Source organism: Neovison vison, chromosome 1 (genome assembly GCF_020171115.1).
Source record: "Neovison vison isolate M4711 chromosome 1, ASM_NN_V1, whole genome shotgun sequence".
NCBI lineage: Eukaryota > Metazoa > Chordata > Mammalia > Carnivora > Mustelidae > Neogale > Neogale vison.
In genome coordinates this window covers 264,897,562-264,918,895 of record NC_058091.1, presented here as the reverse complement: position 1 = coordinate 264,918,895, position 21,334 = coordinate 264,897,562, and the positions used below count along the sequence as shown (strand labels likewise).

Genomic DNA, 21,334 nt, shown 5'->3' with positions numbered 1-21,334 from the left:
TATTTTAAATTATCTCCATAATACAGTCATATATCACATTTCTCACATTTTAAACAAATAATAGGTTTGGGTTCCAAAGTAAAGGTCACTTTGCTCAGCAACTTATAAACTTCCTTCCCACAGCTGACTGAACAAAATGCTTTTACTCTTTCCATCTACAGCCAAAGAAAGTGAAGGATCCTCTCATTAAGAAAAACAACACATATGCTCCAACAGCAACCAGCTATACCCCTAATTTGGCCAGGGGTGACCCTGGCTTAGCCACCATTGCTAAAAGTGCAACCATAGAACCAAAAGAAGTCAAGCCGGAAACAAAACCACCAGAACCCAAGAAAACGTTTAACAGCGTCAGCAAAATTGACCGACTGTCAAGAATAGCTTTCCCGCTGCTATTTGGAATCTTTAACTTGGTCTATTGGGCTACATATTTAAACAGAGAGCCTCAGCTAAAAGCCCCCACCCCACATCAATAGGTCCTTTCATTCACATTCTGTTGTTCAGTCCTCTGCACTGGGAATTGCTTTCTGTTCTCAACGCAGTGATTCCCACCTGCTTTATTGCCTCTGTCTTAAAGAATTTGAAGGTTTCCTTATTTCCATAATTCATACAAGAACAACAGACCCCTGTCCAGCAGTCCTGAGCAAAGCAGAGCATACAGCTGAGAGACAGGATTCTGAGAGAGGAAGCAAGAGAGAAAAGTCATGACAGAAGGAGACAGAATGGAAGAGAGAGGAAAGGTGGGGAACTAGGTCCAAGCTAAGAGGAAAAGTAGAAGGAAAATAAAACTTTAACTCTATTAACTCCAGGTCATTTGTAGATATATATTTCCAAGTATTCTAAAAAAAAAAAAAAGAGAGATACTGTATATGTCAAAAATATTTTTATGTGGAGGTGTTTCAAGGAATAAATTATAAATGTTTAATGAAATTTTAAAAATCTATGTCTTTATTGCACAAACTGCTGTATGGTTTACATTTTGTTTTGTTTTTTAAAATGATGTATAGCTTTAACACTTTGTTTCCAAAGCTAAAGATCCCTGTTTTTTCCTCTGTTTAAAAATGGCTAATGCATTATTCTGTTGTTAAAGTCATTTTAAAATTCATGAAAATTGCATAGGCAAACATGCAGTTCCTTACCATTAACCACATTTAATCCAAAAGAGAGAAATGGTTTAATAAATAAGTTACTTCACCATCATCTGAGCTTTTATCACTGGATTCAATGAGGAATCATTTTAACAGAGACATACACTCATTAAAACCAAAAACTAAAATAAATAAATAAATAAAACAAGTTAAAAATACTCCCTTTGCCACCCTGTCTATTGCAGATAGCACATGGGTCCAATGATCACTTGATTCTCATTACGAAAAGATGTTTTCAGAGGGGCAAACATATTTTGCAAGCTCTAGAATTGTTGAATGTATTATTTTATATAACAATACATTAAAAGCTTTAGATTGAAATTTATGATTAGTAAATATAGATTATTATATAAATTATGTATGTAAATATACAGCATGAGATTGTACATTTTTTACTTTTTTAAAGTTGTGTTCTTACAATATTGTGTAGGACTCACCGCTCTTAGCTGTTAGAATGTTGTGAAGTGCTACGGAAATACCTTAGAGCCTGCATTAAAAACAGAACAGCCTGTGGGAATCAGATGGAATTTAAAATAGATGGTTATAAAGCCCACTTATATAGAGAAAGCCTATAATTGTAAACTATCATCCAGTGTGCAGTAGTAAATCAGTTGCTCTCTGCTCAAGTCATGCCACATTTCCCTATTTGAGGCTCTTATAAAATAGAAAATGGAAAAGCATTAGTTGGAGCTAGAAAATCAGCTGTATAATATTGCTATAATTGCTGATACCAACTATCTCAATAAGTGTTGTACCATATGTAGCATTAAATATAAAAACACATGAAAGAATGTACAGGAAATAGCTTTTATTGAGTAACATTATTACATTTCATTTATACTGTAGCAATATATTTGTAGGTTTACTATGTAAGGGCTTTAACTACAAGAGGTCCATTAATACTCCCTATAAAAATTCTGGTCTGTTTCATTACTTCCCAGATGTTTTAGAGATGAATATTTATGCAGAAGGTATTTTTGAAGTCTCCTTTTGTCTGATAGAATTTCAGAGATGTTTAAAATTAGCATCCAGAATCCGCAGGTCATAGTCTAACCACATTTAGAATACTACAACATAAACCTATCAGCATAATTGCCAAATAAGTCTGTTGGGATCTGTACCCAAGTTTTGAGCAATGTTTCTTTCAAAAAGCTGCTATCCAATGATATAGGAAAAAACAGTTTGTGTTTTCCTAAACAAACTCTGGTTTTCTTTTTTAAATGTGCTTTATTGTTTGATTTGGTCCTATTCAATGAGCTAGGCCAATAAAGACTGAACCAAGGACGTTTCATCCTCTGGTATCATGTGTAGATATCATGTATAGAAAATAAAATGAAATATGGCTCTAACCTCTGTGTTGCTGTTTATATCTGTTATTTTTCGGCGTTAACTCAATGTGTTTATTAAGAGCATTTTACCTTCCAGACTCCTCATGGCTAACATTTTGTCTGTATTTTGCTCATTAGATGTGAATATTTCTTATTAGTCTGCTTTCTGCTATGCAATGATTGCATTTCTATCATTTCTTAGTTTGTTAGTATGTGTGGATAGTATTCTATTGTATAAATTGATTGCACAATTTATCAAAGACAAATTATTCTATGTAGCTTTTCTACAGTGCTTTGCTAAACCATGTAATACTAGTTAAGTCTTCCTTGAAAATAAAGATACACTCTTATAGAGGACAGTTCCTGTTTACTCCCAGGAACATTTTTTAAAAGATGACACTGAATGTTTATTGCACCTTAGTGCAGTGAAGTGGCAATAAAACCTAACATGAATCGAGGTTGTTTATGGCAGATGCATGTATTGCTTTACAGAGTTTAGCAAAAGCTCTTAATTTTATGTCATACTGTATTCTATTCTAATAATAAAGCTAACATTATTCAATAACCAAATGCAATGCTTGACTCTCCTTTCATATTATCCTAGGACCTACCAATGACCTGCTTTAAACATTTTCACATGGGAGCACCTTAAAGTGCCAAGTGCTAACAAGAATCTAGGGTACAGAGAAGAGTTTTGAAGCTGTTTCAATAGTCTGACCCTAAACTATGAATGAATCACTTTGTAAAGAGAAATTAGGACGCCCGTGTGGCTCAGTTGGTTAAGCCACTGCCTTCGTCTCAGGTCTTGATCCTGGGGTCCTGGTATTGAGTCCCACATCGGGCTCCCCGCTCAGCAGGAAGTCTGCTTCTCCCTCTGACCTTCTCCCCTGTCATGCTCTCTCTCTCTCTCAAATAAATAAAATCTTAAAAAAAAAAAAAGAGGAATTATTGTGCAACCAGTAGCACTTCAGCTCAAAATTTATAAAACATAAATAGAACAGAATCAAAATGCTGAAATGATCGTAGAATATCTATTGTCAATACTGCAAATCTATTTTCTGATCTACTTCGCAGAGACTGCGGTTTAATTGTTTTGAGGGGGGCATCTGAGCATTGTCATTTGAAAAGCTCCCTTGCGGCTATTCCATTCCTCAGTATTTCTGTGATCATGAAATCAGATTAAAGTACAAAATACTTACAATCACTTGAAAGACAATAGAAAAATGATTTCAATGACAGGCATAAAACTGTACCAGGTTTCTACAGACAAGACTATGCAAGGCAAAATCTTTATGTGTCAGATGGTGGCCAGGCAAAAACAAAATAAATTCTATCTCTACAAATAACCGCTAAAAAAAAAATGATTGAGGATTTAGCAAAATTAATAATTTTTAAATCCTCCAACCAAATTGCTTATTCAATCCAAATAAAACTGCTCATGTAAACCAACTGAATCCATATACACTGATTTCTTGGCTCTCACAAAAATGAATGTAGTGAACGATGGTAATTTTGGCTATCAAAATATATCCATGTCAGGACTCACCATAATAATTAGCTAAGAAATCAAAATCAGAATGGACTTGGCATAATTGCTGACCATCTGTTTGAATTTCATTATACCTGTTTGTTAAGACCTTCTGTTGGAGTTTTCTAAAATCTCTCCAACTCTGGTAACCAACAAGAACAAGCATCTGACTTGGTTACGTTATAGCCCCATTTGGCCAAATAAACTCCAAATGTTAATTTAATTAAGTTAAATTCTGCTAACATTTGCTGAGTCTCTATCCTGTATTAAGTACTGTGCTCTATGATAGGCATGAAGCCATAAATATTTCATGACTTTTTTTTTCCTTAAGGAAATTGCTGATAGATAAGGAAGAAAGAGTATCAAGGAAAGATAATATAAATACTATGAGAAGAGTAGAGGATGCTAAGAGACAAATAGGGATAACAGCACTCTTCATAAGTTACATAGTTGTATCTGTAGGAACTAATCATGCCCAAGCTAAAATTTAAACTGTAAGAAGAATCAAAGTTGTCCCGGAACATTTGTCCATGGCCTGGGGTTATGAGGCCCTATGCTTTGTGAGCCATTTAACCACCATCTAACACAGGAGACCTCTTTGAATCCTTCAGCTACTGTGGTAGGTCCTGAGATGACAGAAGTGAAGATGATGGGATGATCTTGGAAAGTTCGTAATTCATAGAAAATCCAAGTGAAGCTAACGTTACAACACTTTAAAGAAAATGTACAACTACCAATAAATGTACACGGTCTAGGGTATTTAATACTTGGGCAGTTTTGTGAGTTTTTAAAAGCTGGCTCAATATTTATCAGGCAGTTTGTTGTTGGGGATGGTTGATGATGAGGAGGGACAGGCCTTTCATTGCATGATGAGAATAACATGGTAACACTTCACTCAGTGAGTCACAAAGGCTATTGCCAGGGAACTAATGCATGGGTGTGAAGTAGACCATATACTACACTAGAGCAAGCACTCAGGCCTGTGAGAAACAGGCCACATGCCCAGTCTCCTTAGTTAGCCTCAGCCCACCTACGTTGTACCATGAGGAGAAGGGGGCTGTATATTCCTACAGATATCCCAATGATACAAAAAACAAAACAAAAATTCTTTTTAACTCCAATTTTGAAGCTTACTGTATTTGTCAAATATATGATCCAGTTGAGTCAGACTAATTCAGCTGACTAATGATCTCTGTTTCTCAGAAAATCAAGACAGATTCATACATTAATTTGAAAATCATTGATTGAGCAGATATACTATGTTTGGTGCAAGAATTACTTCACAGAGAAAGGAAAGGTGTTCCTCCTTATTAATAGCAAACTTTAAAACTGTATTTGAAACAATGTTGATTATCTACATTTTCTAAAGTCACATTATTTTTCAATAAAACATATGTGGCCTAAAAAGAAGTCATTTTCTGCATGGGGCTGTGAAATACTAAGGGATTATTTTTTTGTTTGTTTCCTTTGTACCTGTATTTCTCTAACTGAAACATGGAACACGTTTTATTATGGAAAGTATGATTTCTTCATTAATAGTCCATCAAGGTATAATTACGGATATTATTTTCTTTGATTCTTCCCACAAGCAGTGTAGTTATAAAAGAAGAAATTTATGTAGGTCTGTTGATTTGCCTAAAACACTGTGTAAGTAATATTGCCTTCACAATAAAGCAGATACTTTCAGAATTCATCTTTTTAAAAAAAAATTACACTGGATTTCCTTGACTGATGGTCTATGTTTGTTTGAAAAATTAATAATCTTATAAAATATTACAAACAACACAAACACAGGTCATTTCAAATAAAAAAGAAAGGTCATCTGAAACAAGCTAGAGATGAATAGGGTGGCTCATAATGGACACTTTCGTATTCATCTCCATCGTAGCATAAAACAGGCACTGAAATCAGAGATCTCACTTTAAATATTGACATGGCCCGCTGATCAGTTCCTGCTGAGCCTTATTTATGCAGGAAACAGGAATAGTAATAATAACTAATGTGAACATTGCTAGAATGGCAAATAAAGACCTGAACAAATCTACTTTCCTAAGACAAAATGAAGCTTGATAGGTTTTCTAAAACAATAATTCAGAACTCTAGAAATCAACCAAAGCCACAGAATAAAGGAATATTTATTCAAAACAAAAACAAAATAGGGCTGAAACTTTTGGAAGAATATTTATATGCCATGTTTGAATCTGGAATTACACTCATGATCTCTTTATTTACATTTTTGCAATAATGTTACCAGTGGAGGACAGGCTGTGTTAACAAACACCTTCCCACCTGAAGAGGTCCTTAATTTAGGGCAAAGCAGGCAGAAGTTCCATACCTATGGATACTGTTAAAAACAGTAGCAATCTTACAAGCAAATTCAGAAGACTAATATTGAAGGTAACTAGAAGTAACAATCCCAGGTAAAGCAAACAGAAGACCCAAAGAACCAAAAGTAGAAATTTAACAGCAAGATGAGGAAAATAAGGCATCCAGAGTGGGCTGACTTCAAAGCAGTATAATCAGTGTGTCTGAAGAATCAAAAAGCTATGTTCAAGTAATGGAAGTATTAGGACAATGATATATTAAATAGAGAATACCAATAAAGAGATAGAAATCATTAAAAAAGTAAATCTAAAGGGAAAAAAATCTAGACTTAGAATAGCTGAAGAAAGGAGTGCCTAGGTGGCTCACTCAGTTAAACCTCTACTTTCAACTCAGGTCATGATCCTGGGGTCCTGGGGTCAAGCCCCATGTTGGGCTCTCCGTGCTCCCCATGCTGGGTGGGGCATCTGCTTCTTCTCCCTCTGACCCTCCTCCCTGCTCATGTGCTCCCTCTTGTCTCTCTCTCCCAAATGAATAAAACCTTAAAAAAAAAAAAAGTAGCAGAGACGATATAGTCACTAGAGGAGCTCAAAAGTAAATGTGGACTCTTATTTTATTATTTGCATATACCCACATTACCCACAGCCTATGTTTATGGGTACATTGGTTTTATTTCAGAAGCTAAAGTAGCAATACCCTGGGGTGAGGAAGGAGGGAAGACTGAAGATTTAAACAACAAAGCATGACTTTAATAGGGAAGGTATGTACATTTTACTATAAATGACAAGGAATTCAAAACTTTATTGAAAGAAATCTTAGAGATTTCATCTCATTCAGTATAAAACTGATAACTGTAATAAATTGTACCCGCAAATGGAAAAGTGAGTACAAATAAAGTGGAGAAATAAAATTCAATGAACCTGTTAAAACAGAGGGTTTTTTCCTGACATAATAAAATTCGAATATTTTTGAAAATTAAATTCCTTTGTCCCTTTTAGAGAAAATTCAATTTCAGACATTACAAATGAGACTCTATTCTGCTCTCTACATTCTAGTGCAGCGGTTTGTAGGACACTCAGTAACATTTGCTCCTGCTGTTTGCAGTTCTGTCCATTTGCTCATGAGCTACAGTTTTCAACTGATGTAAGAGCAGGAAAATGTCTGTGGATATTATAATTATTATAAATGCATATGATCTTCAAAGAGGAAATACAATCTATGCTGAGAATCCTCTAGTTTTAGGGGCGCTTGGGTGGCTCAGTGGGTTAAGCCTCTGCTTTCGGCTCAGATCATGATCATGATACCAGGGTCCTGGGATTGAGCCCCGCATCACATCGGGCTCTCTGCCCAGCGGGGAGCCTGCTTTCCCCCCCCTCTCTCTGCCTCTCTGCCTACTTGTGATCTCTGTCTCTGTCAAATAAATAAATAAAATCTTTTTTAAAAAATTCTCTAGTTTTAGAGGGTGCCAAATGGACACTCAATAATGAAACACTGCCTAGATCTTCCCCACATTGAAGGTTATGCAAGAGAATTAGAATTTCCGGCATAACAATTAGCTCAGGGTGAGAGGTTCAATAGAGTCTCTTCAAAATACTGTTGAGCACTTCTCTTTAACAAGGTTATTCAGGTACTAAAAGGTTAAACATTTAAATTTGGTTTTACAATAATATTGGTGATTTTCTGTTCTTCTGCACTGATTACCATTGGGAACTGATGAGTTGACATGTGGAAACTGAATCCACATATTTGGAGGTCAGCTGTCCACAGTAAGTTCTGCTTCTTCTCTCATGGCCACTATAAAAATAGAAGACATAGGAAGAATATAATAAAACTGCTTTTTAAATTCAAGCCTTAGGTAGTACCCAGTAGAGAAGTACTCTCAGGAACATTTTTCATTCAAAAGAAGTTTTCTTGAGTAAGGGATTATTCAAAGGGAAGAGTAAAGTGCTATGTGGCCCAAAGAAAAGGGACTTTTTCTCTTCAACCAGTTTTGGCCAGTGCCCCAGGATAAAGTTAAATCTTGATGTTCCATCATATTTGTGTATTCTGTGGATCCTAAACAAAACTCCCATAGGAAAACAAGCCATTGTATGATGTAACAGGAATGATAATCACTGATTAATTGTTCCCAATGATGTATTGCTTTCTTAGTGTCAGGGATTACACTGGATTATTTCATATGCTCTTTCATCTAATTCTTATATCACTGTGATGCACTGGTGACAATTCTCATTTTACAGATGAGAAAACAAAGGCTTAGAAAGATTACAGAACACACCAACTGTTTTGTAGCTATAAAATGCCAAACCAGGATTAGGAACAGGATCATATGCAAATAGTGGTCCAAATTATATTTAGCAATCATTGATATCTGGAAATTATTTTGATGGTTTAAAAACAATATGACAGGGGCGCCTGGGTGGCTCAGTGGGTTAAGCCGCTGCCTTCGGCTCAGGTCATGATCTCAGGATCCTGGGATCGAGTCCCGCATCGGGCTCTCTGCTCAGCAGGGAGCCTGCTTCCTCCTTTCTCTCTCTACCTGCCTCTCTGCCTACTTGTAATCTCTCTCTGTCAAATAAATAAATAAAATCTTAAAAAAAAAAAAAAACAATATGACATCTCAATTGCAAATGGATGGCATTAGGATATGACTAAATTCTCTTATTGACCCATTGAAAGCAGGTAGGGCGCTGCTAGTTAAAAGATCTTACTTCCTAAAGCCTGCCAGGCTATTATGGGATTATTTATTTTAACTACACTTCCTTATCAAGTCATATAGAGGTTTATGATTCTATAAATCATAAGGATATAATACTAAGGATATAAATACTATATTTATACATCATCAGTACATCATCAGTACAAACCACTATGCAATTTTCCTATTGAAAAGTCAGTTTTCCAGAGCAGAGGGCAGGATAGCCAAGAAAAAAATGATGAATTTTTTTTTTTCTTTTAGAAAAGGGAATGATTTGGGTAAGCATTTGAAACAGCCTTGCAAATAGTTAAGTTTTATGTAACTAACACCAACCTTCCTCTCCCTTACAATAAAAACCCTAACTGGACATTTACACACAGAATAGTGAAATCGCTTATGATGCTGAGTGTGATGATGATTTATATACTTACCCCCAAACTCACCAAGTTGAATATATTAAATATGTATAGCTTTTTGTATATAAATCAAACCTCAATAAAGTAGCTTTTAAAAGCTAAATCTGGGGCACCTGGGTGGCTCAGTGGGTTAAAGCCTCTGCCGTCAGCTTGGGTCATGATCCCAGGGTCCTGGGATCGGGGCTCGAATCGGGCTCTCTGCTCAGTGCGGAGCCTGCTTCCTCCTCTTTCTCTCTGCCTGCCTCTCTGCTTACTTGTGATCTCTGTCAAATAAATAAATAAAATCTTTAAAAAAAAAAACAACAAAAAACAAAAAACTAAATCTTTGAGGCAACTGGCTGGCACTGGTTGTGTCTGCCTTTGGCTCAGCTTATGATACCAGCATCCTGGGAAGGAATCCCACATCAGGCTTCTTACTCAGCAGAGTCTCCTTCTCCATCTCCCTCTCCCTCTGTTCCTTCCCCTGCACTCATGCTCTCTCTCGCTGTCTTTGCTCTCTCTCTTTCTCAAATAAATAACATTAAAAATTTTTTTAAATGAAATCATTAAGATAATAAGTACAATGAAGAACATAAACCAGTATAGATAACACCTATGGTTGATCTTTGTGGGAAGTCAACACATTCTGGGACATAAATGTCAAGGAAAAGCCAGAAATTGATAATATACCCCAACCAGACGGAAGGCTGTATGGCTGGGATAAGCTGGTAAAAACTCTAACAAATAAATCAAATACACATACTGAAGTATTGTGGGTAGGAGTTAGAGGAGATGGTGGCCAGGTAGCAGGGATCTTAGATCTTAGCAGCTGTTGTAGACTATAAATAAGAGGCTGGAATTAATTTTAAGTTTTTGAGGAGCTGTTGCAGTTAATCAAATGCTAAGGGTCAGGCTTCTTTGTCTGAATTAAAAATTCAGGTCCTTTCAATGCTACCAATATCATATCTCACACCTGTTTTCATAAGAGAGCCAGGGAGTGTCGGGGGAACATGTAGAGTTAATTTGAAAATAGATAAGAATTGCTTCAGGAAAAAAAAAAAATCATGATCACATACCACATAGATTTTAGGGAAAGAAAAAAAGACAAAAAGGAAAGAAAGAAAAGAAAGCATATTTCTTCCAGAGGGAAGAACAGTTGGAAAACCCAGCCGAGAGATTATTCGGTCTATACATTAGTTACAGATTTAAACAGTATGCCTTCTGCTTGGGTATCTACTGATATTTGAGTTTTATTCAACTTTTACTGATCAGGTAATAGATGGAAATATGAAAAATAGTAGGTGCGGATTGGAATGTGTTGTAAACTTGGACATGTAAAGAAAGACCGCCAGGAGTAAATGAGAAAGGACCAACTGAATAATGAGTAGTAGTAGATGAGCAGTAGTTGAGGATGAGGTTGAGATGGGAGAATTAGACATCAAATTATTTTTAAGAATTTAAAACATTTTACATATACATTTTTTCCAGTTTTATTGAGATATGAAAATCTGCCAACAATAAAGCCGTACCCTCCAAGGCCACAGTAAACTAAAGGTGAGTGTCTGCTGCCCCTTCCAGACCAGGCATGGAACTCCCAGTTCTTCGTAATCCCACAGCCCTCCTGTGCTCTCACCACCCAGCACACCTGCCTGGCTCCATTCATTGATATTATCATTCTCAGCTTTGTTGGCATTTGGAGGCCCTTAGTCCATAACACTGTGCACATCTCAATGGACACTGAGCCGTCAGACTCTCTGATGAAGTAACTTCTTCATAAATCAAGGTGGTTTTTTTTTGTTTTTTTTTCCAATTTATTTATTTTCAGAAAAACAGTATTCATTATTTTTTCACCACACCCAGTGCTCCATGCAAGCTGTGCCCTCTATAATACCCACCACCTGGTACCCCAACCTCCCACCCACCCCGCCACTTCAAACCCCTCAGATTGTAAAATCTAGGTTTTAACTCTTTCTCTCTTTCCTATACGTCGAAAAATAATAACTACGTATGTATGTGCATGTTATGTAATGTATCTCTTTGCATCTCTCTCTCTCTCATACATACATAAACAGAAAAAGAAAAAGATAGGAACAGATACACACATGCCCAAATATATATGCATAGTTATTATCTCCTCCCGTATTTCCTCCTATTTGCAGAACCTCATAAAGAGAGAGTAAACTGCATAACAAAGATGGTGGCCACATGGTTTTTTGGTCTAGAATTATAACAAGCCCATAGGTGATCTTGATTCTAAATGAACCTTCTCAACAGCTAATGGCTTCTCACAGTGCCAGTGACACCTGCATTTTTTAAAGTAAAGAAAGGACAAATTCACTCTTTCGGCATCCCTGGCTTTCAGGTACCTGTTTCCTTTTGTTGTTGCCAAAGGTTATTGGGACAAAACAGAAATGACAGATTGTCTGGAGACTGTAAGCTGGTAGCAGCCCACGGCAGTCCAGACAGCACCAGGGAGCAAAAGTTACACAGACTGCCAGGCCCTGTGCTCTTTCATCGGGACTGCTAAAGGGTGCAGGTGGCCTGGAGATCAGGACACCCTCGTAGAACACAGGAGAAATACTGACTATTTCCTCCCCACCTGTTCCGTTTGGCTCTTCTTCATTTGATACAAATATCCTCAGGAGCAAAGAGGACCTGCTTTTAAGGAGAGGTCAAATATCCTCTTTTTTAATTCACAAGAATAAAAATAAATGCAAACCTAAGGGGGGGGGGAAGCAAAACAAAACTATAACAGCAAATAAAGCTGTTTATCAGAAGCAGGAAAGGGCAGAGATAACCACAAGGTCAAAGATTTCTATAGCTATGATAGATAGCATGGATGATTTTAACCTTTCCCTGCACGTGTTTCGTCAATTCCCTGGACCAAAACGTAACCTCCCTGGGAATATTTGTCTTACAGGGTGTATCTTGACCACTCCAAAGTCCTCTCCAACCTCTGTGGTACAACTTTTGGTTTAGATAGATTTCTAAGTTTTATTTCCTCCCATTGAATGGCAGGTTTTCCCTTCCTTATTCTCCTTATCCTCTTCTCTTGCAGCCCACAGTCCATGTGACTAGCCCAGTGTTCACAGCCTCAGGCTCTGTCTGTGCCTGGGTCCTCGGGCCAAGTGAGCCCCAGTGGAGGGTCAGCATTATGCCGAAGGCAAAGCTTCCACACTATTGAACTACCTGCAACCTAAGCTCTGATCGACTCCAAACACTGTGCTCCCAACCTCAGCAGAATTTCACTAAAACCACAAGAAAAACAATGAAGGGACAAAATGCACTGTGAGTTCAGAGGCAAGTGTATCAGCTGGAGTTCAGAAAATTAGGGAAGCATGTGACTTCACCCACCCCAAATGGATAGTGTCTGCATAAACAGACCAAAAGTAGGCCGCATCACGAGAGCTAGAACACAAGACAGAGGTGCCAATTCAAGAACATCTGAGATGTGTTTGTGAGAATGATGAGAAAACAGGCTGTTTGAGATATTTTATTTTTAAATAGGGGAGCAATGATGGAAGCTTGCATTGTAAGACCGTGTTCTAAAATCACGTGTCTTGATGTTGGATTTATTTCCATTCCCTTTCTAGAAGGGGTCTAGTAAAGTGCAGTGCTTATGAGTAGAGATTCTGTTTTACAAAGATCAAATTCAGATTTCCTCTGGTGCTGTCTGTGTGAACAAGGATAAATTCCATATCCTCTCTAGGTCTTGTTTTCCTGATTTAGAGTGAGAATAATATGATTTAGCTACCAAATTGACTAGAAAAATCAAGTGAAATAATACAAGGCAAAACTAAGTACAATGCCTAGGACATAGAATTTTTCAGGAATTATAATACATTTTTATGTATTATATTAATAATTAATATGTATTATATTATTTATTAAATAATCCAAGACTCTTTTTGGAGCATCTATTCGATTCCATTTGCTGCGTTGGACGCTAAGCATGGAATGATGAGTGAAACTGATTTCCTGTTCTCATCTCATTATCTGTTTGAAGAAAAGTGGAAATTTAACCAAAAGCTTCAATACCATATCATGCACAACGTGATTATGGTAAGTACAGAAGCCTTGGGTCTGCTGCTATGGAGTGAGGAACCACTGGGGCTGAGGGGTTGAGGAGCTTACTAGATTCATGCTTGAGAGGTCTGGTAAGGTTTCCAAGATTTAGAGGTGATGAGCTAACAAGATCCAGGAAGGTCTTCCAAGCTGAGGCAATGGTAGCAGGTGCAGAGGCCTCACAGAGTTCAGAGTGAGCCCCGCCAAACAGTTCACTGGGAAGCCACCCATCCAGGACAGATGGGACTCCATAACTATAACAAACACAGCAATGTTCTTTATGACTTTTTTTTTTTTTTTAAGAGAGAATGGGCACACACATTGGATAGGGAGGCTTGGGGAGGGGGTAGAGGGAGAGGGTTGCTCAGCAAAGAGCCCAACACATGGCTAGATCTCAAAACCCTGAGATCGTGGCCTGAATAGAAATCAAGAGTTGGATGCTTAACTGTCTGAGCCACCCAGGCACCTCTACCCATTTCTGAGAGAACAGAAATTATTGACTCTGCACATGGAATTTAACAGCAATTAATTGGAAGATACAGATGTTAATGTTTTGTTATAATCTGATATTAATCAATTAAATAATTTTACTTGTCAGGTTATTAGAATGGCAGCCCAAATTGCAGAAAATTTTATGTTTCTGGAGCACAGAGAGATGAACAAGGTAAAAAGAAAATCACCAAAGGGGCGGCTGGGTGGCTCAGTCATTAAGTGTCTGCCTTTGGCTCGGGTCATGATCCCAGGGTCCTGGGATCGAGCTCTCTGCTCAGCAGAAAATCTGCTCCCCACGGCCCCCCACCCCGCTGGCCTCTCTGTCTACTTGTGATCTCTGTCTGTCAAATAAATAAATAATCTTTAAAAAAAAAAAAAAGAAAGAAAGAAAATCACCAAAGTCCCAAAACAAAAGAAAAGGAAAACATTCTAGAAAGAAAGTTGCTGTAGCATACTGACTCCAGTAGGGATTTGGGAGTTACTGATGAAAATCTAGAGTCATCGCCCTTATGCACCACTGTCACGAAAAGAGGAAAATGAGAAAGCAGAGCCAGGGCTCCAGAGAGTCAGAATTGAAATATAAATTAAATGTAATTGTGCCATGTATTACCACCTCTGCTCCCGTGCAACTCAGAAACCCGTTTCAGTGTAAACACAGTGCCATGCTGTTCCATCTGTAAGAGGCTCACCTCAAAGGGGAAAAAATAATTTATTCTCACAACCAAAGCTTACTCTTGATTAAGGGAATGTGATTGTAAGGGCAGTTTCCGCAAACCCTTGCAATTCAAATGAACTCTGCAAATTTAAAAAGAATCTCATTGATCAACCTGGCACTAAACCTCTCCTTTTCTTTCCTTCTTAGTCTCTCCTCTATTTTTTTTTTTTTATTATGGAGCTATATGTTATCATATATATAATGAAAAGCTACCACGCCACTCTCTGCTTTCAGTCTACCGATTATTGAGGCTAACAAAATGATTAAAACCCAAGAAAAAGATAAGACAGATAAGGTACCAGAAGAATTAAATACAAGAAGACAGAGTACACTATCACCTTCAAAATGCTGGAGAAAAAACACCAACAAACTAGAATTTAGTGTGCATCTAAATTATCATTTTAAAGTGAGAGAAAAAAATAAAGACATATTTAGAATTATAGAGAATGTGGGAGTTTAGAACCAAATCAACTTTACTAAAGTAGTTATTAATCAATGTAATCCAGAATCCAGAAGGAAAGTAAGCAATTTAAATAATGAAAAAAAGAAACTCCTAACTCTATATAGTTTAATTAAATTTACATTCGTTAGCAAAACTAAGTTCAATTAACTCCTAATTGTTTAAAAATAATATTTTTTAAAATTTATTTTGTAGAAGAACAATAGCTTCTGGGTATAATGGAGTAACTAAGATCAAATGTACCTTATTATTGCAAACAATTAGAAAACTGGATTCCTGTCTCACATTGAGGTCTTCCATCCATTTTGAGTCTCTGTGTGTGGTGTAAGGAAATGGTCTAGTTTCATTCTTCTGCAGTTGGCTGTCCAATTTTCCCAACACCATTTGTTGAAGAGACTGTCTTTTTTCCACTGGACATTCTTTCCTACTTTGTTGAAGATCAAAATCCTTGAGAAGAATACAGCAGCAACCTCTTCAACCTCAGCTGCAGCAACTTCTTCCTAGAAACATTGCCAAAGACAAGGGAAGCAAGGGCAAAAATGAACTGTTGGGATCAAGATCAAAAGCATTTGCACAGCAAAAGAAACAGTCAACAAACCCAAAAGACAACTGACAGAATGGGAGAAGATATTTGCAAATGACAGATCAGATAAAAGTATCCAAAATCTATAAAAAACTTATCAAACTCATCACCCAAAGAACAAAGAATCTAATCAAGAAACGGGCAGAAGACATGAATAGACAGTTCTGCAAAGAAGACATCCAGATGGTCAATAGACACATGAAAAAGTGCTCTACATCACTGGCATCAGGGAAATACAAATTAAAATCACAGTGAGTTACCACCTCACACCAGTCAGAATGGCTAAAATTAATAAGTCAGGAAATGACAAATGCTGGCAAGGATGCAGAGAAAGGGCAACCCTCCTACACTGTTGGTGGGAATCCAAGCTGGTGCAGCCACTCTGGAAAACAGTATGGAGATTCCTCAAAGAGTTAAAAATAGAGCTACCCTATGACCCAGCAATCACACTACTGGGTATTTACCCTAAAGATACAAATGTAGTTATCCAAAGGAACACATGCACCCAAATGTTTATAGCAGCAATATCCACAATAGCCAAACTATGGAAAGAACCTAGATGTCCATCAGCAGATGAATGGATAAAGAAGAGGTGGTATATATACACAATGGAATACTATGCAGCCATCAGAAGAAATGAAATCTTACCATTTGCAACAATGTGGTTGGAACTAGAGGGTATCATGCTAAGCGAAATAAGCCCATCAGAAAAAGACAATTATCTTATGGTCTCTCTGATATGAGGAATTTGAGAGGCAGGGCGGTGGGGGATCATGGGGGTTAAGGAGGGAAAAAATGAAACAAGATGAGATCAGGAGGGAGACAAACCAAAAGAAACTCTTAATCTCATGAAACAAAGTGAGGGTTGCTGGGGGGTGGGGGGTAGGGATAGGGTGGGAGGGTTATAGACATTGGGGAGGCGGGGTATGTGCTATGGTGAGGGCTGTGAACTGTATAAGCCTGATGACTGACAGACCTGTACCCCTGGGACAAATAATACATTATATATTAATTAAAAAAAGAAAGGGAAAAAAAAAAGAAAACTGGAATAACACAAAAATCCACAGTATTCAGACATACAGACAGACAAGAAAGACTGTGATCACAGAGAAAAGGGAAACAACTGAGCTGAGCCTGGTGATCATCTCAGCTTTCAGTCTTGGTACAATATTCTAATGTTTCAGCGGACTCAAATATTCTAATGTTTCAGCGGACTCAAATATTCTAATGTTTCAATATTCTAATCTTTCATGGACTCAAAATGATGCTCAACATCATTACTCACCAGGGAAATGCATATTAAAACCACCACAGGGGCAGCTGTGTGGCTCAGTCAGTTAAATGTGCCACTCTTGATTTCCACACAGGTCATGATCTCAGGGTTGAGAAATCCAGCCCGACGTGTCAGCTTACACACTCAGCAGAGAGTCTGCTTAAGTATCTCTCCCCCTGCTACTCCCCCTACTCGTGTATGCTATAGACAAACAAGCAAACAAACAAAATCTTTTAAAAAAGAATCACAACAAATACCAACCCCTATGCACCCACCAAGGCAGCTAAAATAAAATATTGAAGATTGTGAACTCGCCATGTGATCTAGCAATTGCTCTCCCAGGTATTTGCCCAAGAGAAATGAAAACATGTCCATGTGCAGATCTGTACATGATATTTATAGAAACTTATTTGTAATAATAAAAAGAGAGAAACAACCCAAATTCCCACTAACAAGGGAGTGGATAGTCTGTAATATATTCATTCAATAGAACATTATTTACAAATAAGTGGAACCAAGAACTAACATACATAACATCATGAATAAAAGTCAAAAATATACTGAGTGAAGGAAGATGGACAGAAGAGACTGGGCCCTGCGTGATTTCATTTATGTGAAATTCTAGAAAAGAAAAATCTAATTGAGAGTGACAGAAAACAGGTTAATATTTGCCTGGGTCCAAGAAACTGAGAGATTGGTAGAAAATGAGCTTCATTGAGATTAAATAGGCAAATTATTTCATAATTTGTTGAAACCACACACTTCCATTATTTTTAAGCTCTATCTTAATATAGTTCACTAAAATGTGATAATGAAAAATCTAGGGAAACATTATACAGCTGATATACATATGAAAAGATGTTCAACTTTACTAGGATTTAGGGAAATGCAATAATACACTATAATCAAATTTGCGAAAATTAAAATGTCTGAAAATACCAGCTGTGGACAAGGATGTGGGGAGTCATGAAATCTCATCCTGGAGATATGGGAGTGTCAACTGATATAATGTCTGATAGATTTGGGGTATGCTGACCCCATCATGCACAATGACACAGAAACCTGTAGTCAGATTGCCTGGGTTCAAATCCTTCTCATCTAATTATCATAAACTTTGATTCCTTATTTGTAAAGTGAGGATAATGGGTAAAGCTACTTCATAAAAAAAATGCTAGCATCAGATCAATTAATATATGTAATATATGTAAAGTCTTAGAACAATGCCTGGTTTGATCTGGGAAGGTTACACAGGGAATTTTAATTCTTTCAACATTTATATTTGCTTTTTACTTTGAAAAACATTTGAAGCAAATTCGGTAATGTCACATTTTGTAAACCACGTGTTGAGTCACAGATGTTTATGTTGCTCTATGTGAATGTTTATGTTAAAATGATAATTCTTCATGTTTTTATAAAAAGTAAGAAAACAAAGGATAGGCATATAAACGTTACAGTTTTTCTTCCAATTCATTTACTCATCATATCTGCAAGTCCCAGCAGCAATTATGTTTATAGTCCCACCTCTAAGATCACGAGACTTATTATCAGCATAGGTTTCGAGTATATTTCACATTTACAGACTTACTTTTCATTCATGTATACATACACTTGTAGTTTTACCAGATATTGAAAACTGAATTTCAATACTAAATACTAATATAAAATGTTTAGTTCTTTCATTGTATTTAATATAATTTATTTTACTAAGATTTGGCCTTCATTATTTTTTGAAAATTTTCTTATTATGCTTAATTCCTCTACACTCTAGTCAGGTTTAAATGTAGAGAGCCTGGATTCAAGCAGCCAGAAGTAAGTTGCTTTTTTAATGACTTTAACTGTTGATTTAATGCATTGCTCAGAGAACCATTAAGTTCTTATCCTAGTGCTCCAGATTCCATTATTGGTTACAATGCTTTTTTGAAAGAAAATTTTATAATTATATCATAAATTATTTCTGAACATTTTCCAGAAATCAGTGGATAAAAGTATGTAATTTCAACATTTTCTTTAGAGGAAAATTGAGTTATGAAACTGAATGATCTGGGAATTAATAAAATTAAATTAAAAATTGTTCTTTGCAAAAGAGAGAGACAGAGACACAGAGACAGAGGGAGAGAGATGGAGGGAAAGAGAAATAATGCAATGAAACTAATAAAATATTAGTTTGTAACAAAAGGTTTTCCTCATAGAGACTCTCATGAAGCTGAGATTAGAACATTTAGTTCCATCACTAAAATAAACAATGGATGCAGCAAGAAACAAGAACAAATATTTGATAAATAGATTTTTTTTTGCTAAATAGATATAAAATTTTAAGTTTGTTGATATTTCCTTAAATGTAAAGAGATTAAATGCTTTTTAGCTACTAGGATTTCACTTTCTTTATTTTTTTAACACACAATTAATTACAATGGGGTTTTTTATCCCCCAAGTGGTAGCATTAGAGGTGATATTTATTATTTTTGAGCTTTATGTTCTAATATAACATATTTTACTTTTGAAAAATTTACCTGGGAATCTCAGAAAAGCAGAAAGCTTGGGGTAAGAATTAAATTTGATTGTCATACATGCTCAACATCTAGGAAAACTCCAGTCCCTGAAATTAGCCAGTTGTTAAAGAGAATAAAACAGTACATTATAGCAACCCTAATGTGAAAGATACAAATTTAGCTTATTTTTCTGAGTAGCTACAGCATGTAATCAATCACACCATACAGCACAGTGTGGTTAAGAATGTGAGTTTTGTAATTTGCATTTCTGAGTAGACATTTTCATGGCTGGGTGACCTAAGGTGAATTACTACATGTTTCTGTATCTCGAGTTCCTCGTCTTCTAAAAGGAAGTTATTAAAAGTTGTTTTTAGTCTCATTGGTTTGGTATGAGAATTAATAAATTAATAAATCTACAACATGGAGTGTAATGGACCAAATGTTTGCATCTTCCCAAAATTTATATGTCAAAGCCCTAACCCCCAATATGACGGTATTTTGAGGTAAGGCCTTTCAGAGATAATTAGCTTTAGATGACATCATGAAAGCAGGGCCATTGTTTCACTCACTTGCTCTCTCTCTCTCTCCACCACATGAGGACACAGGGAAAAGGCTACCATCTACAAGCCAAGAATAGGGTCTTCATCCAGGACCCCCCCACCACCATGTTGATACCCTGACCCTAGACTTCCCAGCCTCCAGAACTGTGAGAAATAAACACCTGTGGGTTAAACCATCCTATCTATGTCACTTTGTTACACTACCCCACACAGACTGAGACACACAAGTACATAACAAGTAGTTAATACATAAATGTTAGTTTATACTATTTCATCTTTCATTTATTGCTGAGTATGTAATTTGCACTCCAGTTTTTGATTTCCGCACATATACTTAAATGTGAAGAAGGAAGGAGACACAGGAAATTCAAAACTGAAAGTCAATCTGGAACCACTTACCCTCTCCATTTCAGGATTTACAACACAACCCTGGTCCAACATTTCACAGTCACACAGGTCGTCAGTGAATACGACCAGGATGGAACTCACGGTTTCTTGCCCCAGAGTCAGCACCTTTTCCACAATACTTCTCTTACCGATCCTTAGGTACCTTTTAAAATGAATCATAGATCAGAACACCCTTCTAAGGGTGTACTTTAGAGCGATAAATATGAAATTACAATTCAACTCCCACCTCCTGTTCACCTCTGGTAGCATATTAGAAACCTTTTCTTCAGAGAAATTTGATTGTTCCAATACAAAGTCAAGTATCTAGAGACCCTAAGAATTTTTTCTTACGGAATTTCTGACACATGACCATTTCTTTCTTTTTTTTTGTTTGTTTGTTTTATTTGTTTATTTTTGACATTGAGAGACAGCTGTGAGCTTCAGGTGGAAGCACAGGCCATTTGGACATTTCCTGTTTCTTATTTCTGCTGGGGTAAGTCTTTCGACTGCTCTAGCTGTCCATTAGTCTGCTAACTTTTCATCATCCCCCTGCCTGTTCAGTTCAAGAAGGCATCATTCCTCATCTGCAGTATCCTGATAGCCTCCTTAACTGGGCTTGCAGCCCCTGGAATGGTCTATGTTTGGGGACTTTGTGTGCTGTAGCTACTGACTCCTTCAAAATATGAGTCTGCCTCTGCAATTGTGATATATTGACTGCCATTTCTACAACAGCCGGAAAGCTTTTCTAAGCCCATGTATCATTTGTCTCTGCTTGATTATTTGCTTTTTGCTTTCTTTCTTTTCCTCATTTGAAAAAGTAAAACATGTCTATTACAGAAATACAGACAGCAGATTATGAAAAGAAAAGAAAGATTACATATACCTGCACCATTC

The 21,334-nt window shown here is 36.8% G+C and overlaps 1 protein-coding gene across 1 annotated transcript in view; it reads left to right on the top strand.

Moving 5' to 3' along the window:
* Positions 1–3,043, top strand: part of GABRA1 (gamma-aminobutyric acid type A receptor subunit alpha1) — a 58,644-nt gene extending 55,601 nt beyond the window's left edge. The window contains exon 10 of the mRNA XM_044230129.1: positions 162–3,043. Within this exon, the coding sequence (XP_044086064.1) occupies positions 162–473 (312 nt within the window). The 3' untranslated portion in view covers positions 474–3,043. The remainder of the gene's footprint in view (positions 1–161) is intronic.
* The last annotated feature ends 18,291 nt before the right edge of the window (positions 3,044–21,334 follow it).